The sequence below is a fragment of the Pholcus phalangioides genome, unplaced genomic scaffold, assembly GCF_987345545.1.
Source record: "Pholcus phalangioides strain wild (caught in Gottingen) unplaced genomic scaffold, Ppha-v1.0 ptg000001l_1, whole genome shotgun sequence".
In the NCBI taxonomy this organism is placed as follows: Eukaryota; Metazoa; Arthropoda; class Arachnida; order Araneae; family Pholcidae; genus Pholcus; species Pholcus phalangioides.
In genome coordinates, this window is record NW_028301594.1 from 6,719,357 (window position 1) to 6,746,618 (window position 27,262).

Below are 27,262 nucleotides of genomic sequence, written 5' to 3' on the forward strand. Positions count from 1 at the left end.
ATATGATAGTGAATAATTTACAAGAATGGCAACAAAATGCAAGGAATGGTCGTTAATGGGGTGATTTCTCGATTCGGGATTTAATTCTGTATAAAAATCCATCCAGGAAGTGCGAGAGCTGCGCAGAAGATGAACAACAGCGACAACATGAAGAAGCTCGTCGACGATTTGAATATGCTGACAGGTGATGAGAGAAACACTTTCCTCCTCTACTTCCAGTTACCATAATGGGGGGGGGGGTTTATAAAAATAGTCGTAGTATTGGCTAATGTTAACTGATGTAAGAATGACCTAGATTCATGATTCGAGTTGCGTAATAATGGCATCTACTGTAAGCTTTCACTAACGAATTGATTAGAAACGAATTGATTTAATTTCTTTTCCGATTCTTGGTGTTGGGGATTGACAGAGATTCTGATCTATGTCAATTTCATGATTAGGTGAATGAATATCCGGTTGTTGAATTAGTGTTAAATAGTGTTGTGCACCCTTTGAACGAGAATACAGGGTTGTTCATAAACTATTTAGATAGAATTGGAGGGAGTGATAGTGCCTATATATATCCATCGAGCCAAGCAATATTTACAATGGAACCTATGGTCGTAAGTCGCATTTTTTTCCCCACAATGTGAATGACCGAAAGTGTGATCTTAGAAAGAGAGGGACCAGACCAACGAATGACCTAGAAAGCGATTGACCAGGTCAATGAATGACTAAAAGAATGACCTTTGAAGACCGTCACACCCCGCTTCCCATCTCAGAGAGATATCGAAGCGTTCCCGAAGGATAGGTGTGTCCGGAAAGTTTTATTAAAAGCAACATAACATGACCACCTCAGACGAAGGCAGCAAAATAAAATAATTTACATAAAAATTGATCGTCAACTCCTGAAGTCATATGACAAATAAATAAAATCTAAACAATCAACGCCAATGGGCAATCAAAATTATAAACGGGATTATAAGATGGCGGTGTATAGCTGTCCATCCCATAAGAATATAGTAATCGCAATTGATCGAATGATTGCCGATAATCTTGGAATATAAAATTTCGAATCACAGTGAATTAGTTGCAGATCATCATCGTCTAGGCTGCAAGTCGTTACCAGAATCGTCACCAGGTGAACTAAGATCAGCACAATTCACTATATAGCCGAGTAAATAACCCTTAATTCGTCCTTGCCGTCAATGACTTGATTCATCTCGTTGCAGGTGAACTTGCTTCTGTTTTCCATTTATTGCGGTTACTTTTGTTGACGCCGACGTGGTCGAAGATCATATTTCCTCTTAAGATCAGTTACTGGGTCTCTTGCCGGTTTGAACTCATCATCGCTCAGACGCGCACTTCCAGTTTTCTTAGTATGTATAAAAGAATGACCACAAAGCAAGTGGCAAAGTCTATGAGTGACCTAGAAATCGAGGGACCAGGTAGATGAATACGAAGGTTTTTAAACAGCTGCTTGATGCGGAGATGAATTTAGGAAAGAGGGAAAATTCAGCTTTTTTTTGGGAAATTAAACCCACGTTCTCTCACTTGCCAGGTGAACGCCCTAGACTACAAAGGCAACAATTTTCAATCTTTCCTTAGAGCTCGTGTGCGCTGAACAGACAGACTAGTAAAGATATCAACCGAAATCAATTCATCATCAGTGGTACATTAGTCTTAAGACTGGTTCGCCCCCCATGTGGAACAGCCACCACTAATCTGTGTCTTGAACTTTGTTCTTTAATTGGTTATAGCTGCATACATTCTGCGTCATTTAGTAGTGTTGAGATCCAGGTGATCCTGAGCCTACCCTCCCTTCAATCTGCCTTGATGGTGAACATGTCCCAACCAGTGTAAACGTCTGTATTTAATCTTTTTCAGGATTTGGTGACTCTCTCCAACGTGTGTTGCTTGTGAATTTGACCTTTTCAGTGTCCGGCTTACGCACCTCCCAGGGTTGTTTGGTTTAAACCGAGTGTTTTTTTTCAAAAAATCAAATAAAAGTTGCCTAAATATCATTTTTTCCCTTGAAAAATATCATATTGGTTCATTATTAGCCAAAATGTTTTATTTTTATCACATTTTATATCCTTGGGGTGCATTCTGATGGTATATCTTTAAATGACATAAGATTTTATGAGTGGCTTTTTTCAAAAAGTCTCATAAAAGTTGCCAGAATATACATATATTTTTCATATGAAGTATCTTAGTTATTTAAAGTTATATATATAAAAGCCAAAATTTCTCATTCTTACAACATTTTCTAACCTTTGGCTACATTCTGATGCTCTATCTTTAGCAAACTCCTGAATAAGGATAGCATCACACATTTAAATGTAGTGGTGTATTATCTCACAGGGTTTCTTTTTCCCTTTACAAAGAAGCAGCAACAGTAGTGACACCATCATGCTAGGGGCAGGTGGTCCTATAATCCATTAAAGACACCAGCTGTCCTTAAAGGTCAAAGACTAGTGTACTAGTAGTTACATTACCTCACATACATTTTCATTTGCTTTCCCATAAGAAGTATAGCACATCTCCTACAGTATATCTCCCAGTCTTAATATTCAATAGTTGTTTTTTTTATACTTTCACGCACACACTGTTAAGCCCAGTTAATCAAGGTTCTACTGTATAGTACTAACAGATTTATGAAAAATAATCAGCTATATACAGGGTGATTATAATTTAAGTTTTGATTCCAAAACTATACAATAAGTACTGATCGGAATGACTTGAAAATTTGCATGGATACTCCTGAAGCAATGGAAGTTTCTTTCGCAAAAGAAAAAAGTGCAAAATGTGCAAGTAGATGATGCTGTACACTTGGCCAGCAGTATAACCTATTTTGTGCAACCACATCATTTCGGCACTTCCACAGCATCAGTGTGTGGATAGAACTTCTATCAAGATGCACATTGCAATACCAGCAAAGCAGCTGCTGAAGACCCATTTTGACAGGATGCACCTTAACCCTTGAAACTTCTGGCTGTGGGGGTACCTCAAAAGTTATAAACAGTGGTCAGATTGCAAACTTTGGTGAATTGCAATCTCCAGCACATTCCCTATATGTTAGAAGTTCCTCAGAAATATTAACGGGGGGGGGGGGGCACGTTTGGTTTAATAAAACTGAATTGTAAGCACATCCACATTATGACCATGGCATACTCCGATTCTGTTGTTGAACAAGAATTTTTGTGCTTTCAACCTCATAGCCAGAACAGGCGGTGGACAACATATTTAACATTTCTTAAGTACGTTGTAGTTATTTGATCAATTACTTCGTTTTTTGTGATGTTTCCATGAATTATGAAATCGTGAAATGCTGTATCATTCTGCCATGACTGGCTACCGTTTCCATTCTGCGAGCAAATTTCCCACATGTTGGATGATGTCATTAATTTTACATTTTTAAGTATTTTTTCCCCTTTATCAAATAAAATTGAATTTTTTCATGAATATTCATGTCAATTTTCAAGTCATTCTGACAATCGTTCTTTTTTTACAGTGTTTTGAAATCAGAACCTTAGTTTAGTTATAATCACCCTGTATATCGTAAATCATTGCTAATTAATCTGCATTATTTATGCTTCATTAAATACATTATATTCACCTAATTTTTATTACTTTTTGCAAAATAGCTTCCTAATTAAGTATACTGAAAGTAACTGGAGAAAAACCTTTATATATTATATGATTAATAATAACATTAAAAGAATTTTCAAACACATAGTAATCCATTGAGTTAAGCAAAAAATAATTAAATTGCAAAAGTTGGTTTTTGTTACAATGTAATAAATATTTATTGATTAATTAGCATGGGAATAGTGTTAATTACATTAATAAAAATTTTATTTTAGTTAATTATTAGAAGTTTTAATGATTTTTCAGAAATTTCATTGTTTATGTTAATACTATTAAAAAAAAAAACAGTTTAAACCAAAAAAACCGGTTTTTTACCAACCCTGGCGCCTCCAGCACCACATCTCCAGCGTTTCCAATCAGTTCACGTCTGTTGTTTATGGTCCAGGTCTCTGATCTGTATATTGCGGTGGACAGGGTTTAAGCTAAGGTTGTATTTTTTGCAAAATTCTAGGAAAATCGTAGAATGTGAAAGAAGTAGTAGCCACTTTCGCAAAAATGCGTATAAAACGAGAAGACATCCAACCATAAATCATTATTGGAGAATTGTAGCATTGTAGAATTTTGCTAAAGCTTTCCCCCATTTTTGCTTTTTCACTGAAGGAATTTTTTTATCTAGCTTAAACCCTGGCGGTGGACCACACATACCTTAATCAGGTATTTTTATAGTTTAATTGGTAAGTTATGTTCATTAAAAATCCTTGTTTGGCAAGGGTGATTCTAGATCTTATGTCATTGCTGCAGTAGCAATCTTCCGTGATCAAATCCCCCAAGTATGTAAATTTTACTTGTTGACCTTTGATTTTTGTTGTAAAGCGATGTGTTTTCTTGCCCATTGACGTTATTTTTGTTTTGCTTATATTTTTTCATGCTGTACTTCTGGACCTTGCGGTTAATCCTCGTGAGTAGTCTCGTCAATATTGCCAGGCATATTGAGAGCAAGGTCATCCACAAACTTTATTGTTTTCACTATCCGGCCCCCTATTCAGGTACCAGCATTGAATTCATCAAAAGCCTCATTTAAAATTAGTTCTAAAAAGGCATTGAATAACCCTGATGATAGTAGGCATCCTTGTCGGTCGTCACGGCAGATGTGAGCTGGTTTGGTGTCACCTTCTTCTAATCTTATATTTGCCTTTTGTCTTGTAGGTATATATATGTCATAAATTAGGTTTAATAGGTTTTCTGAAAATCAGTTAAGTAATTTAGAAAAATTCAAAAATTTCCATCACAAAATAAACACAAATCAATCAAAAAAAATTTTGTTTTCAACAGTCGGTTTTGGCTCAGGTGTGAAAAGGTTATGGTTTGTGTTATTTTGCAGAATTTTCCATATTTGTGATCACCTCGGCAACATAACCCCTTCCCCCCGTAAATACTGAGGGATGTCTGTACAACCAACCAACCTGATTTTTTAGCGAAAAGCCAGAGGATTTTATAATTCCATATTCAGATGTTGTAAATAAGAATGGTTACCCTAAAAAAGTTGTAGTTTACGTAGAGGTGTGAAATTCTCAGTAATTATCTTTTGGAGAACATTCTCTGGAATAGCTACAAGAATAAATATTTCCATCTAAGAATTCAACACTTTTGTGTTATATCTAAAAGATATGTTTGGAAATAAATTTTAAAAAACGATCGAACAATTAATAGTAATCTGATTACGTTAGTAAAAAAACTTGTTTGATTTTTTGTATTAGCAAAAAACCTTTTACAAAACATTCAAGTTGAACATCGTCATTCTCAAAGCAGACAGAACTGTTTTCAATAGGCACTCTGACTCTAATTACTCACGGTAGTAATTAATTCTTGCACATTTTCTAGATCAGTGGTTCTCAACCTTTTTAGACACGCGGAGCCCTTTTAAGTAAAAAAATTCTATGGCGGAGCCCCGTAGGCCAATTTTTTAGTTATTCATCAAAGTTACTGATTTATTTTTGCTATTTAAAAATATTTATAATTATTTTTAAAAATTTTACGGTTTTTTTTTTATTTTCTTCGAGTGGCTGCGGAGGCCCTGGAGAGTGCACAAGGAGCCCCGGTTGAGAACCGCTGCTCTAGATTAAGATATATTGTTGCATCTCTAAAACATTCATGATTTGCTGTCAAATTGTGAAATGTATTGGAATTATAATTCAAATTTGCTGTAACATTTTCTCATCAGAAAATTTCGACTTGAAGGAAGAAAACTTTTGTTTAATTAAATAATTCAGTACTGAAATGTAATGGAGGTTCTGGTGGCGCATGCAACTTAAACAGATGTTTGACTCATGTTGAATTCTTATTTTTTTTCAGGAATTTTATCTAATGTCAAAGAAGCTAGGAATCATTCGAATAGTGCCTTAAACTATCGTCCTGGTAGTTCAAACTTTTCCTCTGTGCATCATGGGAGGCCTTTGCTGTCTCACTCAACATTTGGTCTTTCGAGAAATCCATCAGCACGATATAAGAAGTCATTTTCATTTCATAAAAATTCTGTGATTGGTCCTAACAATTCTCAGAAGTTTGTCATCCCCCAGTCTGTCCAAAGCAATTTTGAGAAAACTCATCAGGCTCATCCTCATAAAGTATATAATGGTAACATAAACACGAGATATACAAAAACTAATGTGAAAATGGCAATCCCTACTTCTCAAAAAGCAGTCGGTATGCTTCCATCAGCAAATCCAAGCAGTGTTGTGAAGATTGACAATGCATTGTCTGGCAAGTATGCTCAGCCATTTGATGCCAAAAGCACAGACACTAAGGATATTGGTAATTCTAAATTGGTTTTACCACCACTCTCAAATCTCAAAAGTTCTGACGTCAAAGAATCGAAAATTGTAAAATGTGATGACATGCATTTGCTGAAAGATGTTTCTTCTCAGTCACGTGATCAGTGTGGTTTGCCTTTGAAGACTGCTCCAAGTGACTACGAAGAACCCTGTGACATTATTTGCGAGATCTTAACAAAAACTGATGACTCCAACAGAGATACGTGCACAATCAATCAAAGTGGCGAGATGGTTGAGGAAATTGAAGTGCTGTATGACTCACAAGTTCCGGATCTTCATCAAGATTATAAACCTGAAAAATCCTCAGTCACTGTATCTGCTACTTCTCTTAAGGATAGCACAAGTGAAAAAATCAATCGAATATCAAAGGCATTGGATGAAATGAGTCGGCAAAAGGCATTGAAAAGTGGTCTATTAGTTGACAAATTACAGCGAAAAAATTTATCAAACACATCTCAAAACTTTAAGCAGATCTGGAAATCAAAGTATAAAGTCATTAATAGGCATATCAAATCCAACTTGGAAAATACTAAAGAGACGAGACATGTTCAGAATTCTGGTCTATTGGAAAACACTGATCCAAATCAAATTACCAGTAACAGCCATTCTTTGAATAATCAGTACAAACTTGTTAAGAACAGTAATGAAAACAGAAGTTCTGTCGAACATGGGAGCTCTAAAAACAAAATGTTGCTGAACTCAAATGGATTGTTGAATCCTGCTGCTAACAAGGATATAGTGACAGAGAATGGGACAAACAAATCAAACTCAATGAAATACAGTCCTTTTAAGTCTCCATCTAAAAAACTTTTGAGTTTGGTTACTCCAAGCTCTTCTTTCGCTTCAAAGATTTCTTCATCCAGGACCAATTCAGCTGCGAAACTAGATATGAAATTGAAAGAATTAGAACGTAAAACAAGATCACATTATCAGGGGTACGACTTGAGCAGAATTTCGCCAATGGAATTAGTTTCGTTGGATCACAAGAGTCTCTTGAAAATTGTTGCAAATGAGAAGAAACCTGAAAGTTTTGTGAAAAAGTCAAAGTATAAGCTTGAAAGCAAATCAACTAATGAAAAACCATGGAATAAATTGAAAACTACTCCTCCTGTGAGATCAGGAACCAAGCTTAGGACTGTGCAAAAACCCATTAACCGAACAGGTAAATTACCCTATTTATCAAATTTATTTTTATTTAAATTTCACTTTGATACTTGAATGCTGGTACATTATATTGCTTTCCTGTTGAATTAGATAGAATCACAGTTGAGAGATAGGTCACAGTGGGTTATGGTGAACAGAGAATTTTCTGATTGTATAGGTGTCAAAAATGGAGTCCCCTCAAGGAAGTGTCCTTGGGCCTATACCTTTTTCACTTTTTATCAATAAATTCAGTCGGGATTGTTAGCAAATTCGCTGATATGAAACTTATGGAGGTAGTCGGGAATCCAAGTGCTAGGGAGATGCTTCAGACAAACTTGAATATGATTGCATCATGGGCTAAGGATTGGAGCATGTCCTTTAGTGTTGATAAGTGCATGGTCATTCATTTTGGTTTGAACAACCCATGTTTCACTAACGAGTTTGGTATTACTATCCCGGATGCAACTAGGCTTACCGATTTGAGAATTCTCGTTGACAAGTGAAACGGCTTAGGTTTCCTGAACATTGTTCAGAAGTGGTAAAAAAACAAGTAGAATGCTCGGTTTCAAAAAAGTCTGTTATCTTAAAGTCATTCTTCGGATTTTCCAGAGGCCTAGTTCGTCCTGCATTGAAGTATGGCATAAGGTTTGAAGACCATATCTACAGAGGGACATAGACTTGGTTGAAGGGATGCAGAAAAGAACTACTTATGCTCTTGTTGGCTCACAAAGCTTGAGCTATGAAAAAAGACTTGATTTCTTAAATGTGTTCGCATTGGAAGAATGCAGGTGTCTGGGAGATATGATCGAAGTGTTTGAAATTTTCACTGGGATGGATAGGATGGGCCATGAGTTAATACACCCCGTCAATCAACTGCTTCGACAAGGGGACATCAGTATCATTTGATTGCGGTGTTGTAGGGAGTTTTTCTCTAATTGAGTTGTTAATAAATGGGATAGCTTATACCTCTGGGCATCGTGAATTCTTACACACAATTGACACGTTTAAAAAGTACAATTGACATAGTGGAATAAATCGAGAAGCTATCCATACTTGGATGAGACAACCATAATCTTTTTTATGGACACTGTATTATATATTTTTTTTGGTGATATATACTTTTACATTGGGTTGCTGTATTTAGATTACCTGACATTCATATTTTTTATTAGCATAGTTCATCAGCCACCTTGTTAGGTCATTTGCGTGTTGGGGATGGCCTTTTTATTTTTTGTTTTGGATTTTTATATTCATATTTTTTTTATGGAACTTCCAGTATGCTATTCATTAACAATTTTTTGAAATTATTTTGTGCAGACTCCCATAAGACCAGAGTGGTAATGATCCGAGGTATGAAATATCAAGTTGGCTCTTCCGGAAAATGTATGAAGGCAGTCTTGAAGAGGAATATTGGTGAGATTTTTACTGTTTAATTTTTTCTCTGGTATTTCAAAAATATTCAAACAGCTTCTTTTATTTAACACACACTCTGAAATGCAATGGAACTTTCGTTAAAGAGTGATTCAGTTGCAGAAATTTTTAACACATTTTTATTCAATTTACAAGCAATGATTCACATTGCAAGAAAAATGTTCACGCTTTGTTTATTTAGTTTCACATGATCACAACTGAACCAATGGTTTTTCGCCCACATGCTTACTGTGAAATTGTAGGGGAATGGGAGGTAATATTTTCTTCTATACAGTCTCAGGTCAGCATGCCTCATTTGCAAAATGAGCACATGTGCCAGTGTGGCTGTTTACAGTCCGAAATTAGATATGGTATTGTAACCATGCGTATGTGCACTTAAAGGATTTTTTAAAAGTTTATGTCCGGTATTATCCTTATTTTGCATATCATTAAAGAAATAAGAGGTGCATTCTTTGTGTGCTGACTAAATACAGCAGAAGGAGTTATGAGAGTTTCAAAGCAGTGCCCATGTGTACTGAAGGATGTAGGAAAGTTGGTGCTCATGTGGATGAGTGAAAAACAATTAGCTGGTAATGCTGTGAATTGAGAACATTATCTGCAAGAAGGTAAAGGCTTTGTATGTCGATCTCAGAGCAAACTGTCAGGTGTGACAACAGAAACTGAAGGCTTTCAGGAACAGGATCCATCAGTTGTCAAAAAAGATTATCCTTGGGAATGAGATTGGAGGTGAATAAGAATGATTATATTCAAGAATTAAAGTGGAGGAACGTGATCACAGGAGTTAATCACAGACAAACTGATGAATATATGTTGCGTGCAAGAGCTTAAGGATGGCGTCTTGTCTGAAGAGGAGGAAGAGAGAAATGATGGTTCCTCTCTTAAATGAGATTAGAGAAATGTATAGCAATGAATCTGGTCAACAGAAATGTAACTATCCATTTCCGAGAAATCCTGAAAAGGAGACAAAAGCAAGTGTCATTGGATAATTTCTTTTTCAAAGTCACACAAAAAGAACAAGTTTATAGTCAGCAGTGAGTCAGTAAACGATAGTCCTCATATCTCTCCTATGAATGTAATTTTTATTGAACATTTACAATTTATGATTCATTGCTTTTCTTTCTTTTTTCTTTGTTTTGCTATGAATTCTTTATTTTTTGTTAAAATTGACATTTTCTCAAATAAATGATTCAATTTTTTTCATAGCTGTCAAGGTGTGACTGAAATATCTTAGTTTTCTTTTAGCTGCCTATAAATTACAGAAACTGTTGAATGTTTTGTAATTCATTTTAAGAGTTAAATGGGTTTTTTCCCCCATCTATAGATAAAAATGTCCCAAAAACTCCTCTAAGAAGACTTTCCCAAAGTGGAATCACGGCTTTATTGGCAAATACTCCTCAACAAGCTAGGAATGTTGCAAGGTTTGTTCATAAATTTCATCAAGTTTTAATAAAATATTACTTAGAGATTGCTTAACTTTTTCTTCAGTGATTATCTTGCCTAACCTGATGCTTTGTATTTCAGCAATGCAAGATAGCTTGCCTCCTTAAATGTCTTTTATTTAGACAAAGACGAGCCCAGAGATTTTTTAGTCTATAATTTCTGTGGCTAAGCTCCGTAGGCCAATTTTTTTTATTCATTCATCAAATTTATTGATTTGTTTCACTTTCCTGGAGCATCCGTGGAACCCCTGGGAATATCACATGGAAGCCCTGTTAGAGCTCCGTGGAGTGAAGGTTGAGAACCCCTGAGGTAAAGTATTGTACCATTTTCTCAAACCACTAGTTCATGCACAAAGATCGAATTACGTCGTCAACACATCTTCACTTCATAGTTATCCCTGCTAAGAATAGAATTCTCTTCCTGGCACGTGTTTGTGAAACATTTGCATGTTGGTCATGACAAATTGGTGAACTCCCTTCCCCGTCCTCTTCCTCTATTTTCACTTAAGACACATAAATTGAAGTTTACGTTTTACTACAATGGATTTGGAGGTGGATGGAGGAATAAAATAACCAAAACAAAAAGAAAAAAAAAACAAAGTTTGTAAAATAAACAGTTAATAGAAATGACAGTTCATAAAGTAGAGCAGATTTTAACATTGGCTCCATGGCATGTGGTGACAGGAACAGTTCGTAAGAAAAGAGCGTGCTTGTAAATTTGAGATTCATAAAATTGAACTTAGATGGTATTTTAACTTGTATCACTTCATTTTAGATCTATCACTGAAATTTTTTAGATAATTAAAATGTGCTGAAGGAACTTTCTGTGACCCAGAAAAATTCAATTTGATAGAAATATAGACACTCGATTTAATCCAAAATAAATCCACCCGATTTGCTCATGACTGCTAGTCATCTTTTGTTTTCGTGTCAGAACTTAATCTCTCTCCACTCTTTGTCTCATTTCTTGATTAACCTTGTTGTATAAGATTTTCCATGGTCATTTCAACTTTGATACTTCTGGTATCCCGGCCAAACTATCCTACATCTGTAGAAGACTCGACTATTCCTTCAAAATAAAACCTTTTTTGCTGCTACTGACTACTTTAAATACAGCTTCTTTCCTCATACCATTGGTGAATGGAGCAAACTCCCAAGCTCTATTGTAGAATCACCCATTATCACTACTTTTTGTCAATATCAAACAATATCTTCGCCATTTTCAGCCGCATCCTCTTGTATAGGTCCCCAGAGCCAACAATATTGTATAAATAAATAAATTTGATGTAAGCAGGTCACATTAGCATGATTGAATATTTGTATTGATGAGTATTATGGATTATCTTTCTTTTCATTCTCAGCCGAGTGTTGAACCGTAGCATCAGAAGCGTCCGAAAGGCAAGCAAAAGAACATCGCCAAAAAGTGATGCTTATTGCATCTTTTTCAATCGGTTCGGAAGGTGTAATACTGGTGATAGCTGTCCATACATCCATGATCCAAAGAAAATAGCAGTTTGTACACGGTGAGTTTATGCAAGATATCTCATCAATGTTTTTATTATTGATGGTTTCTAATCTGACAAATCGATTAGTTTTTAAGTTGTCAAATCAGGGTTCAAAATTGAGAAAGAAACTAGACATTGGCCCTTTTTTTGGGCATGTGAAAAATCAATTAAAAAATTTTTTTTCAGAATAACATGACATACACAATTATGTTTGTTGTGTAATTTTTGTTTTCTGAAGTTTTATTTTCGTACTGACAACCAGCATTTGTACTTTTGATTGCTTTGGCTGCAAATCATATGGAAATGTTACGTTTGGCAAAAGAAAATCAAATACCCAGTGTACATTCAGCTTTTTGATGGTTGGATCTATAAGATGACTAGGGCAGAGCGTGCACGCTTGACCAATACAACAAGCGATGTGATCTGCGATTCATAATAAAATCGAAACTAATTGTTTAAAAATATAAAATCAATATCAGTTTTATGTTTTTAACTGATGTGGCAATTTCATTATGCATTGCAGATTTCATCGTTTGTCACCCTGCCTTTGGGGGGGGGGGGGTTGAGAAATGAAGTGGTGTAAGTCACATTGAAAATTTTTTTCAAGACAAAGAAATTTGCATTTGAAATTACTGGCAAGTATCATGTCAGGAAATTATATTGGTGCCATCTGTAGCCTATTTCATCAGCTTCAACTTACACCACTTCATTTCTAAGTGAGTATCAAAATTCTTAGATATTTTATGTGACTAAGTACACATCAATCAAATCTGGACTTCGTCATTTCTCAATCGTCCCCTATAGTGATCATATGTCCTGTTTTCTATTTCAAGAAAATTTTTTTCTTGCTGTGATTTCAGTTTGAATGTAGTAATTGCAGCTCCAACTATCTCTACTGAACTGTATGTGTAAACTTTCGTCTGAGTAATTTCTGATGAATTAGTGCATGTCATAATGTGTGTTGCCCTAAGGCTAAGCGCAATTGCACTCGACTTGCGTGCAGCGTTTGCGGGTGGGCGACAAGAACCAAAAAAAAACAGGATCCCAAACAGTTCATATATGTACACTTTACAAACATGTGCGATTGCGTCATGATTTGCATATCGGATCGTGATCGATCCGGTTACTGTTGAGTTCCTATAATTTGCATGAAAAAGAAATAAACCTAACAAGTACAATGACTTCAACACGCCTCACACGTAGCGAGGGGATGCGCATATTGGAACGCATTCCCAGTGCACGAGCGTTTTCGAAAGGAAACAATTTTGGGGGCCTGGAACCTTCTCATTTGGGGAGGCTCCTGGAGCCTGGATATTATATATTGGTCATTAAAGTTGACATTAATGAAGACAACATTAATTAAAATATAAAGTATGGGAATATGCTGAAAAATATACATTAAAATACCGTATGTAAAAACGTGAACACAAAGAAAAAATAAAAAATGAAGATTTTGATGACAATTCAAAATTACAAAATAATTAAAAACTATTGAAAATTCTGATGTTTCTGATGAATTATTCCTTTAAAAAACTAAAGGTACATAAAGTAATTGAAAATGGATAAAAATTAAGGTAAATTTAGGAGGAATAAAAATTCAGGGTTTATGAAAATTCAAAATTTAGAATGAATCGCACGATAAACTTAAAGATTATTATATAATTAACAGAAATTGGAATGAATAAATATTCCAAAATTAATGGAATTTTTCCGAAATTGTTTTCCGATATTAATCCCATAATGAATGAAAATTTGGAACTTGTGAAAAGTTAAAACAAATGTAAAAACTTCAAATCACAATTTAAAATTAATAAATAATTCCATAACTGCTGGAAATTCATATTTAAGAGAAAACTAGATTAATGAAACACCAGAATATTAGTGAAATTAATAATTTAATTTCAGATTTAATGAAAAATTATTTTTCTATCGATCTATTAATATCATGATTTATGAATATTCTGAATTAAAGGCGAATTCAATTATATAATGGAAAATATTTTGTAGGCTGTTAAAAAACAAAAGTGTTTTTTTTTCGCTAAAAATAAATAAAAAAATATGGGTGCATAAAAGTTAATCAAAATTCAGAATTAATGACAATTTATAAAATTTGGAATCACAAAATTAGTGAAAATTCTGGGTATAAATAAAAATCCCAAAATGAATTCCGAAAAATAACTCCATAATGAATGAAAATTTAGAGATAATGAAAAGTCAAAACCTTGGAAAGAACAATATTTAATGAAAACTCTGAAAGAAATAAAATAATTCAGGAATTAAAGAAATAATTGATAATACCGTGGTTATGTAAATAACGTTGATATTAAACATTTTTCATAAGAGAATGCAAACTCTATCGAAATGACGGTTTAATTTTTAAAAAACCCCTACAGAATACGAAGAATCGTGCGCTCGGGACACAAAAATCTGTGGCTCAACAGCAGTGCCAACGAGTGTGTGCGTACATGCGCTTAGCATAGTGTCACCGAGTGTCTCAATTTGCGCTGTCCTTCTGATTTCTGTTCGTCGCAAAACAGAATGCTGCCCTGCTTCGTGTCGTGATCGCTGCACGCGGCTCAATTTACGCTTTGCCAAAGTCATTTATGCAGTCAGTCATGCATTTTCTCAGTTCCAACTGCTAGATGATAATTATGACTTTGTGTCAATTGGCAATGGTCAGTGTAAAGTCTAGTTTTTGGTATGGTCAGCACGTGTTATTTGAAAATTTGTTATTGAAAAGTTTTTATTGTCAATTCTGCTAACCTTTTCACTTATTTGTCTTCAGTTTTTTAATCTGATTTTATGGTACTACTCTTTGGTTTGATTTTAGACCATCAGAATTTTTTGTTTTTACTCGTGGGTGGGGGGGAATCCCTAAAATTTTATTTGCATGCATGAAAATCCTGTTTATAAAATACCATTGTCTGGGTGTTTTTTTTAATAGAGAAATTTGGAACCATCCCCAATTTTCATTCTCCAAGGTTAGCAGCTATGCGTATGTCTGTTCTGTTGGTCTTGAATTATGTGTGCTTATTCGAAATTTAATTGTATATGATATAATTTATAGTATACATTTAATTTATATTGGTATATGGACTATTTATAGAAATCTTTTCTTTGTATTTTTGATTTCATAATTTAGTAAATATAAGCATTATAAGCTCTATCAAATTCCAAATTGAATTTCAGTACTTTTCATTTATGAGTCATAAAGCTTTTTTTTTTCTAATTACTCAAGGTTCTTAAAAGGAAGTTGTAAGAGGAAAGGATGTCCATTTTCTCATGAGATAAACCCTGGTAAAATGGCTATTTGCTCATTTTACCTACGTGGTGCCTGCAAGAAAGACAACTTGTGCCCATATAGACATGAATTACTCAAACCTGGCACAGAGTTGTGTAAAGCTTTTGTACGAGGATATTGTCCAAATGGAAGTGAGGTAATTTGAATGTTTGATATCTGTGTGGAATGGAAAATTTGCTCCATTTCAATAAAATCATCATTATGGATGATGAAACTAATGAAATTTTATTAAAGTAAGTATTTTTGTGATGTGTTTTCAGTTTTGTTTTTCAAATTAACTGTTGTGTAACTTGTGAATTATCTTCACTATGGGAATCAAATATTTCTGACGACATCGCTTTAAATGGCAATAAATTGATTCTTCCAAGAGAAAATTAAAAATATTTTTTAAGTCCAATAAAAAATATCTTTTCCATTCAGCTTCAGTTTATTCCCTTTTCAGGAAGAAAAAGCATTGTTTTAAAGTGGGTTGAATCAATATAATTTTTTTCAGCCATAAACTTGCTTTAAAAGAAGTTTTAATATCATAGTAATCATTTTATTTTTGGCTGAGACAATTATGCTTTTTAACCATTTGTATTCAGAAAATGAGTAGATGCTGAAAAGAAACTGTGGTAGAACCTTTCTTATCGGTCTCTTCAGCAGAATCTTTCCATAACCTGGTCCAAAAATACTTATTTGTCTCCCCATCTTCTTTTCATAAAAAAAATTCTCATTGCCCCAGCCTGCCTACTAAGTCGACCCATAGAATCCCATGTTGTATCAAACATCTACAAACCCTATGAATCCCCCCCCCCCTCCTGAAGTTTCTATGTACTATGTTTTTCATTTATGGTTTATCTGTAAAACTTATTGAAATAGCAGATTAATGCTGATGTTTTAAAATATATGAAGAAAAATTGAGAGGAAAAATCTGCATGTTAACATTTGTTCTTGCAACATTTTGTAACTTGCCTGGAAAAAAATTGATAAATATATTTCTAGTGTGAAAAAGCCCATATACTGAGCTGTCCTGATTACATGAGGGGTTGTTGCAAAAAAGAAGATTGTCAATATCCTCATCCACCTAGAAAAGTAAAAAGGAAGATCGAAGACAGTTTCGTAAGCTTGTATGTAGATATTTCAGATGTCTTTTATATATATTTAGATAAAGAATCAAACTTTTTCTATAAGTATAAATTCAACATTTTTTAAATTTTGTGATCAGCATATGATGAGTACATGTGTTATTTAGGGGATTTTTTTTTTAAATTTCTAACCTTTTTATTTTCCAGGCAGTTACTTAATATTTTTATTTTCAGATATTTTTGTCCCACTTGGAACTTGGAATTCCAAGTTCCTACAAAAAATATATTTTGTACAATTATGATTTCATATGCATAAAAAAAAAAATAATTCACTGCTTTGACAAGAATTGTTTGAATCATTCATTGAATTATATGAAGGAATGTCCCCCCACAAATGTAGGGTTTAAAATATAACATTAATACATATGCTACTTTTGACAGGCCAATTGTCTTTTTTTTGCTTTAAAAAAAACACTAAGATTCTTTCACAGAAAAAAAACGTAGTTTCTAGTTTTTGATGTTTGAATTATCACATTGAAGTAGAAAAATTAACCGAGCAAACCTCTTCATGGCATTAATTTCGCTCGTTTTTTGGGCTTTGATACTAAAACATGAAAATGAAAATTCTCAGTCCTAACTTTATTTCAGAAGCATGCCTAAACAAACATAATGGGAGGAGAGTCTTGCATAAAATGTCATTACTATGATCAAAAGGAATATGGGCTTCTCTCGAAGAGGGAAATGATGAATCAAGGGTGTGTATAATGAACGGGTGGGGGTGCCTGTATTTGCCTTAATAAATGAAAAGGCATAGATCACTAAAACTTTCCTCAATATATGCCTGTATAAGGGACATTCAATTTACACCCTATGCATGTGGATGTAAAACATAGCTAGTCAGCATCTGGAAGTTCACTTCTTTCAACTATTCTCTGGTACACAGATGTGAAACTTAAATTTGAGCCTGTTAAAACACAGCACTTTTCCAACTGTTAAATATAATTTAGCCATTTTTAACCCTTTGCAGTCCTATGTTGAGGTTGAATCAACATTTTTTTACATTAAAAAGACTGTTTTTAATAATGAAATGTCTGATAATAGTAAACAAACTATAAGAGAAAGATTCAAATATTTTTGAAAAACATTCAGACTGCAAAGGTTTAAGATAGAATCCATGCCTGAGTATATGCAAGGTTTTTTTTTTTGTGTTCTCTTCTAGTACTGGAAATAAACAGTGCTTGCGACTTGTGTAGATTAGTATTGTTTAAAGTTGCAATATTCAGGAAATAGTTTTGTTGAATTTTTTTTCATTACAGTGAAACCTTGATACAACAATATTTCTCCTAACATTAAATTAATGCCTCTAGATTAGTGATCATCCCTTTACAATGATATTTTTTGCAGTCTGCAGGGCTCCCACTCGTCCTACTTTTCGGTAAAATGTCTTACTTTTGTCCTACTTTCTCAGTTGTGTCCTTTCTAGTTTTTGTCCTACTTTTTTACCAAATCCTATTGACAAAATTTGTGTAATTGATTTTAATTGAGCAGGAAATTATTGATATATTGCCAAATATTACAAATGTTGGAGAATGCAATTAATGATTCTGCCAAAGCAGAAATTGTATCATTTTTAAGGTAATTTAGAGGGGGGGGGATATGTGGACCATTTGATTAATTTTTCATTTGTTTAGTTTGAGGGTTCAACAAGTATAGTAGTCATTAAAAACTTCGGTCTGGATGGAAAAATAATTTTGTATTTATTACTTCGTGGTCTTGGACAGTAACTTTCATCATTCAAAATTATGGTGCAAATAGGTGTAACAACAGTTTGCATTTCAAAGCAGTTGGATACATAGGCCTATTCTAGGTTTGGTGATTCTGATGCTACCCAATAGCATTCAGTTGTCTTCTGTATTTTTAAGGCATGAAGAAGCATAAACAATATTTACAATGCTCAGCCAGATTACACTGGCATTGAACAGAAAAATTTTAAAAATGATGAGCAACACAGTAAAACTATCTGGTTCACCTTGCCTTATATACGTCCAATTTTGTAATTTACACATTTTGCATTGTGCTTTCGAAAGTGGTCTCGAAGGTGCGTCATTCTTAAAAAATGTATGTCTTCAAAATTTGCTGTGCCTTGTCGAAGAGAGTTGACAAGCTCGTCACTTTGGAAGACTCCAAAAAAGAATGTAATATATATGAGGAGAGAATTATCTGTGGTTGCTAGTGCACTGTTTTGGCCAAAAATTGGTTTTGTAACCAAGTCATTTGTCATTTTGTTTTAGCTTGACTGAAATAGTGCTAGGGAAAAAAAAAAAGTTAATTTAAAAAAAAAATATTTATTTGAAATGTTTTTTGCAAAAAAAAATTTTTTTTAGGGATTTTTTTCGATTATGCTATGATTATGTTGTCTAAGGGGGTTACCCTCCCCCATCCTACTTTTTAATCCTCCGTTTTCCTACTTTTTCTCATTTTTTTGAGTGGGAGCCCTGAGTATGGTTAAATTGAGATTTTGCTGTAGTTAGCTTTCCCCTAGTGATTTACAAAGACTAATTTTTAGGGTGTTTTGTAAGCACATCAATGGCTAACCATGTTCGTTCTACAGTATTTGAAAAGAGGGGTAACTAATCCAATTCATAAAATGAAGATTTGGTTGTTTTTAAGTTGAAGCTTTTAAATGTAAATAGTTTACATACTTTTCAGGAAAAGGGCAAAAAGTGATTCGTCAAAGGAAGAGGCAGAAGTCAAAGTAGAAGAGGATATTAAAGAGAGCGATTTTCGATATTTCAGTCATGATCCTAACACGGGTGAAATAAAAATCTTTTTTGATGACAACAATGATGGAACTATTTTACCGAAAAGACTGTCGGATATAACAGGTTTAGCCGATTTTATACCCTTGAAGTCAAAAACACAATACAAGCCTGAAGAATTCAGTGATGCTGAATGCCTTGAATGAACTTTTAGTTATTTAAAAAAAAAAAAAATGCTTTTGATAAGGTAAGTAGGAATCATTTTCCAGTTGTCTATTAAGGAAGTTTTTTTTTTAAACCAATGTAAATTAAAAGATTTTATTTATGAAAAGTGTTTTGTACATATATACATATTTGATGAAATAAATATTTTTTACGAAGTTCAGTATCATGGTCTTTTTACTCGATGATCCTAGAATAATAAAAAAAATGATTAAATATCGCTCTACAGACTAAAAATGAGTATGTTATATCTGCAAAGAAATCAGTAACAATCGGGTTCATCAAGCATTGTACTTACTGTGCCATATTGGTAATAATGCGGCGCTAGTTCATACAGCCATGACGGTTGGATGACTGTGATGTCTCTCATGTATTCTTTAGTGGTGTGTAATACTTCATTGAATATTATCCTGAAAATTCAAAATATGAATAGGTTTGATTATTCAGAGAATGATAAATTTGACTATCCAGACATGCATCTCCACAAGTTGCACATGTACTGTGAATAAGTAAAAACATTTCAGAAAAATGATAAATCTGTGAATGTATAACATTGTTCCCCTCATGCCAGAAGCATGAATGTGTAAATTTCCACTTTTTTGGGTTTATCAGCTGGTTGGATTCTAAATTTTGCCAGAAACACGAATTACAAAGCATTTTAGGCAAATGACACTTGTAGAGTACACATTCGAACGTCATTTCCCAAGTTTTGGAAATTTGCATATTCATACTTCTGGCATGATGGCGATTATGTGTACTCGCAATTCTTTGTATAAATACAATACTTCTGTTAAAATTATCCATTATTGATTGGTATAATATTGACTTCATTTTAAACTCCTTCCCAACAAGCATCTACCTCATTTTGGCAATATACTTAATTCAACTCTTCCCCCCAACAGCTGCAGTTCAAATAACTAGCGATCATACTTTTTTACGCATTGGCCCGCCTGGGGGACCTCAGAAAAATTAGGCCCATGATGCTCTTAACACGACCCTGATAGAGATAAATGTACTGAGAAAAGGTGTATCAAAGTCTCTCACCCTGTATAACCTTCATCACGAAAAAATATGGTTCATTCTTCAGTGAGGGGAAAAATAAAAACCATCCAGGGTTGCTGCTGGAGGGATGTTTTTTCTGCCCCCTCTCTATTGGAGAACAAACACTGTCTTTACATACAAGGTCAGAGCCCATCTTTCCATTGGTTTGACTATATTCATATAGAATGTATTTCAAACCAATTTCATGTAAGGAAAAAGGATCAGATTCCATAATTAGGTATGCAAGTTCTTTGAAATGTAAATTTTGCCAGTGCTACATCAATAATTTAGGACGCCTGATCGAAAGTTTGGCTAATAATTTAAGTCAAAGAAATTCAGGTGTTTGAGGCTTTACTGTTATCACTGAATTTTGTGTACTAAGTTAAGTGATAGCTCAGCTAATGAAGATTATTCATTCCAGAATCACATTCATTAGCCAAAGCCTAATTTTCCATAGGTTTCTATGAAAAATCATTTAATTCGTTCCAGGCAGCTCATAAACTATTCCTACATTCCTGGCTACATTATAGAAATTTATCACATTGTGATTGGCCGAAATGAGTGATGAATCATTACGTCACTCATTGAAGTCTTTGCTTGGTGACGTTTAACAATAGATATACTTAATTGTGCTTGAATTTGACAACCCCAGTTAGAACATGAGACACGCGCGTACTGAAGGTTGTGAGATTCTCTCGTATGTATGGGATCCCCCCCATAATTCCATCTATGCTGTTATTGATTCACTAAAAAATGTTTTCTTTTTTTTCTGATTTAATCAAATGCCGTTCAGGTGCACCAAGATGACAATAATGGCAGCTTGCAAAGCTGGGCCTGCTTTCATTTTTCATTAATGAACTACGAAAATTCAGTTTTCCCAAAAACTCCACCTCATGGCATTTTGCTATCATTCTTGCTCGTAACCAATCACCTGCATGCTAATGCCTCTTGTGTTACTGAGAATGTAATTGCACTGCCCAAAATTTCAAAGTAACTTTTATAAAATACTAAGAATTTTGAAAAAAAAAGACAAATGTGGAATGAAGGCTGAGATGAACAACCTCAAAGTTGGATGACAGTGAATTTACAGGGAGATGAAAAACGAAACATTTTTAACTATATATGCTATGTATTCGTGTTAGTGAGCCAGAGTGAAAAAAATTCATGAAGTGGTGTACTTTGTGATAGTTTGCTGGTTCATTACTCTCACATAGAAAAGATAAGCTAGAATGTCCAGACTGTTTGGTTTGGTATTGACCTCTTAACGTCCAATATTCCCAATTGGAAACATCAATTTTATTTATTAGAAAAAAATATTTTTCATACATGAAATCACTTGATTTTTTTTTTCCTGAATGTGTGAGATTCCAAACTCAATTGAAATTTTTGTTTTGTAATTCATTTCAGCACTTGTGCCATAAATTTAATTTTTTTTAAATCTCCCATTTTCAAGGAAGAATGAATGTTTTGTTTTATAATTTTAATGTTGTTTCTATGGACGTATGCAAGTCTAGAAAACATGCTAGAAATTTTTGGTTGATATCTCTTAAGTAAATGATCAGAAGGGGAAAATTAAAAAAAAAAAATCAATCCAGATCCTAATTCAGCCAGTAAATGGTTAAGAGTCTTACTGTATTAACTGAAACAATTCAAGTTTAAGGGCTTTTTTATGTGCATTTTCTCTTAGCTTAATAATTAATTTTATATGAAATGGCTGCAAATCTTTCTGAAAGAGAAAGGAAGATGTAGCTAGAAAGTGATTCCGAGGTAGAAATAAAGTAGTATGGCTAAAGTGACAGTTACTCATTGAATTTGTTTTGATCAGCACAAAAATTTAATTCACAATGCAATTTTTTTTATGTTGGCACATGCATCCATATCAACTAAAATGTTGAAAATATTCATTGTTAGCCAAAAAATTCCCAAGCCAAGGTATCACTGTGAACATGATGAAAATTTATAGTATAAACCTATTAAACTTTAAGCATCTAAATAAAAAAAATTATGTTCAAAAACTTCCATTGAACGAGAGCCTCTCACCATTGAGGTTGCTTGATGTTGTATACCACTGAATCTGGATGAATATGTAATGTGTAATCTCCTCGTACAGTTTTGTACACTCCATTATAATGTAGATATGCTGCATTAGCAAAAAAAGCCGAAACGATACACTTCAGCAAAGCATCTGGATCACCTATTAGATTGAAGTAAATGAATATTGTATGATAGTTATAAAAAAATTATGGATGATAAATGTTCAATGTGCAAAGAAAAAAAACGTTTTTTATTTCTCAAATGACTTACTTTTTAGTGGTACATTTGGTACTTTAAACCTTGTGAGAAGTTTCGAGAGCTGACTCCTGATTTCACATGCTCTGGTTAAACTCTTATAATTCAAGAAATATTCATCACACCATTGTCTACTCTTCTTATTCTGATAAAAAAAAAAAAAGTTTGCGGATGTCAAAGTCTGCCGCCTTGTGAAGCTGTCAAGATATACTATAAATATTCGAAGTCTTTTACATTGGAAATTGAAATTCTACCTCCTTAACATTAAGTTCAGACATTTATAATGATTGGTTTGGGTATTAATTAGCAAAACGCAACTTTCATGATAGGAAAGAAATGACTTATTTAGAGAGAGGACAAATATTCGGCTAGTATTTACTTGACCTTTTTGCTGAATATTTAGTTTGGCAGAATATCTGTAAATCGAAGTACATCAAACTAATTTTAAAAAATTATATTAATTTGAATTTTTTCCATAAATTAAATATGTACTGATTATATTTTATTGTGTGGTGTGTATCCCCTCTGTGAAAAAGTCTGGGTGAATTTCTAGAACTATGGAAACGTGAAATGGAATCCTACTACAATAAAGGGTGTAACTGAGCATGAATTACATAAGTTCACTAACTGAAGGATGTACCTAGACAAGATAGGCATTGAACTACTGAAAGAGGCAAAGAATATCTAAAGAAGGAAAATGAGAAAATAAGTTGTAAATATTATAATGCAAATTTTAGTAAATAATAATTGACATTTTTTTTAATTAGATGTAAAATTGGTAACAAACATTGAAAAAAAATTGATTCTGTAAGTAATATAAAAATACAATACATCATCATTAAATTTGATTGTCAGTATCATTGCAATAAAATCTTTCAATTGCCAGTTTTTTATTATTTAAATAATAAATTGCATAATAACAAAATTCAATATTAATATCATTTAAAATTATATAATTTCATTTTCAATCAAAAACACTAATTTTATCATAATTGTGGAGAATTTCAAGAAAATTTATGTTCAACCAAATCACTCTTTCTTTCTATTTGTCCCATCTCTAATATAATTTTTTTTCTTGCTGGCTTCAGGAGAGATAGAGCAAAAAATTTCTAATTGAAAGTTAAAGGATGTGGTACTTTATAGAAATGTATACATTTTTATGTCCCTCTCGAACTGGTACAGAGTGATTACTGAACACGTTTTGAGCATATTTTTTTTTAATTGGAACCATATCTGTATGACGAATGGTTGATGAGACAAAGGCTGAATTATACGACTTACGGGACACCCAGTATAAAACTTATTAAAAATATAACTTGCTAAATACTCTAATTTTGTTTCACAGGATATAAAAGACTAAAAGCAATTTCAGTAGTGATTAGTTATCACGACGATCATTGGACACTATTTCAAACTGACACGATTTAGAATGTTTTTAGATGGTAGCTGGGCATCCCTATTCATGCTCATGATTTAAGCAGCGAATTTTTTTAACTGTCAAAACACTCCTACATAAAGTTTTTAGCTCAAAACTCTCCATCATCAATATGTATACTCTATAACCATAATATTCACTGTGCCTTCGTACCTTTATGAATGCGCTGTACAAATTCAGAACTGTGATAAAATCTCCTTCTTCAACTGAGAAACTCCATCTGGCTTTTTTCTATGGATTGTCATTAGAAAAAGCAATAAACAATTAGAAATATAAAACAGTATATTTTTCTAGTATCTTTTGTTGACAGAAAAAAAAATTTATATTCTGAAATTATTACAAACGGAAAAGAGGAAAATGGGAGATCTTCCATGATCAAACTTATGTACATTTCAACACACAATAGGTGCTGCCTACAGAGGGAAGATGTAGCTAAAAATCTATCTGGGGTTTCTGTTACAACTAGCCTGATACATTCAAGTATTACGTCAGCAGGCTTGAATTATTTTATACAAAAAAAAAATGAATATCGAAAGGAAGTACTTCTCTACACGTTGTTATGGTTAAAATAAAGGATAATTTTTGTTAAAAGATTCACAAAAGACTTTATATGTACTAACAGATTCCGTCTTCTTGCCAGATGGCATGAGGAAAACATTTTGTACTTGCAGCATAGCAGCAATTGTAAGTGCTTCCTCTGTACAGCCAAACTGTCCTGTAATCACATGAGATATTTTATTATTGATTCAAGTTGAACAGCAAGATTGAAAAACGAGTTCACAACAGATTTAAGTTGATCAGTCACACAAAAATGAGCAAAACTATCAAAATTCCTATAAAGGAGAAAATTTGATGCAATCACTTTTTCTTTCCAGAGCAAAATTCTATATATAAATAAGAGAAATTAACTTACCTGACATTAACAATAATTTTGAAAACATTGGACCAAGAGGAAATTCTGCCATCTGCACTCCCAGCGGATCAGTCAAAGAACCATCTTCATCTAAAGCTGAAATTATGTAAATTTTAGAAATTAATTTATTTATATTTTTTCTCATACCTTCATGTGCGAGTACACTAAGGTGACTGAGCTAAAAAAATTGAATCATATCATTAATTTATTGCTTACATTTTTTGACACATTCAGAGATATACAGGGTGTCCTGTAAGCCTTATTTTGTCCTTTATCTTATCAACCGTTCGTCACAGAGGTATGATTCCAATTTAAGAAATGCTCAAAATATGTTCAGAAATCACCCTGTATTGGTTTTGAGAGTGAAAATAGTTTTTTACAAAATAAAATATATAACTTTTTATTTGATCACCCTGTCCTAAAAACCCAATTAAAAAGTTAAACCTTTCTCTCTTGCCATTAAAAAAAACTTTTCTAAGTGCAATTTTCTCTGAGATGTGGATCAAATAAAAAGTTAATTTTGTGACACAATGTATTTTCGCTCTCAAAACTGGTACAGGGTGATTTCTCAACATACTTATACTGAGTATTTTTAAATTGGAACTATACCTCTATGATGAAGGGTTGATGAGATAAAGGCTGCATTAAGATTTACAGTATACCCTGCATAATGGAAAGTTAAGTTCTACCCAGTTAATATAAAAAAATTGATTTGTTCTATAGGCTATATGAAATGTCAGCCATCTGTATTAACTTACCTCCAAGAGCATAGAGAAGCTCTAAGGCACTAATGACATGCTTTGAAGGTGGTGCCTGAAAATATAATAACAATTTATGTAACTTCCAGTTTCAATAGCTTTTTCAACTATTAGCTGATTAATAACAACAGCTGATTAATACTATTCCAAAACTTACCGCAGGAAAGTTGAAGCGTAAAATATTTTCAATTCCAAGTGCTTTCAACTGAAGAATGACAGGTGCTAAATTACTTCTTTGCATTTCAGGTACCGTATAAAGTTGAAGCTTTAGAAAATCCTCTTCTAAAAAATATAACATAGATGGTAGAGTAAATTATTCAATGAAAATACATTACAATGATTTTTAATGTTAATATAAATTGTATGAATAATTAAAAATGCAGGAAAATGATTGAAATTCTATTAGATACTTCTGGCAATAAATTAATTACATGCATCACAAAGTGAATGAAAAAATAATTACCAGTGCATAATCTATAAGCTTTCCCACTCCTTATTCTTCCAGCTCTACCAGCTCGTTGTTCTGCTGAGGCTTGGGAAATTGGCACCACAGCTAATGTGTCTGTATGTGATGCGTGATTGAAGTAACGTAACTTCACAAAACAGCAATCTATCACTATGATATACAGATAAGTTAATCATATCAGTAGATGTCTAATAGTATGTCCTATCATTTATATATCTGCTTCCACAGCAGCACTAAGCAAAGAAAAAATAGTCAAGTAATTTTGTTTTTGACAATATTATTCTTGGCATATCTGAGTTCTACATGTTATTTGGATGCTTTTTCTTAATTGGAAGTATGCCTCTAGGATCAACAGTTCACCAGTAATTTGCAGTGTACTGCTTTAATTGTGTGCTGTTTGCTATGCACCCTGTATATTGTGTGTTCAATTAAAAATTATTTTTCATTACATTACAGCTGAATTTTTTTTAATGTAAAGTAATGACCATATGGTCAGAACATTTCAGATCATGATTCGATCTCAATGGATATACAGTCAAACCTGTCTTTCTCGGAAAAACTCAATATTTCGAAAAATAATAAAATCCTTGCATTTACTGCACACTGGATCAATGCATTCTTACCTCTCTGTCTCGAAGTGATTTTCAAAAACTTTATCACAAAAGCCTAGCCCAATGGTAGTAAAAAGAAAACACAGAATTTCCTTTTCTTTCGCTCAAATCTGGTTTTTTCTCCAGAGGTGAAAAAGAAACATAAGAAAAGATTATTCAGTAAAACAGCCCATTTTTGTGTTGGTCTTGTCAATTGTGGGTGGATACCATGTGGATGACTTGTTCAGCATGGCAAAAAGTCTGCCAATAGATAATTCAAAATTGCTTTAAGAAAGCTGCGGGTTTGGAACCAGTCATCTCAGTGATGAATCAGATCAGAGATCTGGTGGTTCACTCAAATTTCAATGAATCTCGGAACAATGTTGAAGATAAAATTTAAAAACATTGGGGCATTACTAAAAACACTTAAAGCTAGAAATTTCATTTCCCGATTTTGTGGAAATGGACAGTTCACTACAAACTTGCACCACCTTGACTGATA

At 33.4% G+C, this 27,262-nt stretch overlaps 2 protein-coding genes across 2 annotated transcripts in view; one reads left to right on the forward strand and one right to left on the reverse strand.

Annotated features, from left to right (window-relative positions):
* On the forward strand, nt 1–19,362 carry ZC3H3 (Zinc finger CCCH domain-containing protein 3). Its single transcript, XM_089245102.1, has 8 exons — nt 1–184; nt 5,923–7,563; nt 8,862–8,957; nt 10,297–10,393; nt 11,776–11,937; nt 15,158–15,356; nt 16,205–16,329; nt 18,997–19,362. Exons 1-8 carry the CDS (start codon nt 130–132, stop codon nt 19,250–19,252), a joined length of 2,631 nt encoding a protein of 876 aa, XP_089101228.1. The 5' UTR covers nt 1–129; the 3' UTR covers nt 19,253–19,362.
* LOC149089763 (putative ATP-dependent RNA helicase DHX35) overlaps nt 19,255–27,262 on the reverse strand; it is a 21,875-nt gene continuing 13,867 nt past the window's right edge. The window contains exons 10-19 of the mRNA XM_089245211.1: nt 26,168–26,320; nt 25,862–25,986; nt 25,705–25,759; nt 24,947–25,042; nt 24,654–24,748; nt 24,187–24,264; nt 22,614–22,743; nt 22,350–22,503; nt 19,567–19,678; nt 19,255–19,458 (exon numbers count right to left, since the gene is read on the reverse strand). Coding sequence (XP_089101337.1) covers nt 19,435–19,458; nt 19,567–19,678; nt 22,350–22,503; nt 22,614–22,743; nt 24,187–24,264; nt 24,654–24,748; nt 24,947–25,042; nt 25,705–25,759; nt 25,862–25,986; nt 26,168–26,320 — 1,022 coding nt within the window. The 3' untranslated portion in view covers nt 19,255–19,434. The remainder of the gene's footprint in view (nt 19,459–19,566; nt 19,679–22,349; nt 22,504–22,613; nt 22,744–24,186; nt 24,265–24,653; nt 24,749–24,946; nt 25,043–25,704; nt 25,760–25,861; nt 25,987–26,167; nt 26,321–27,262) is intronic.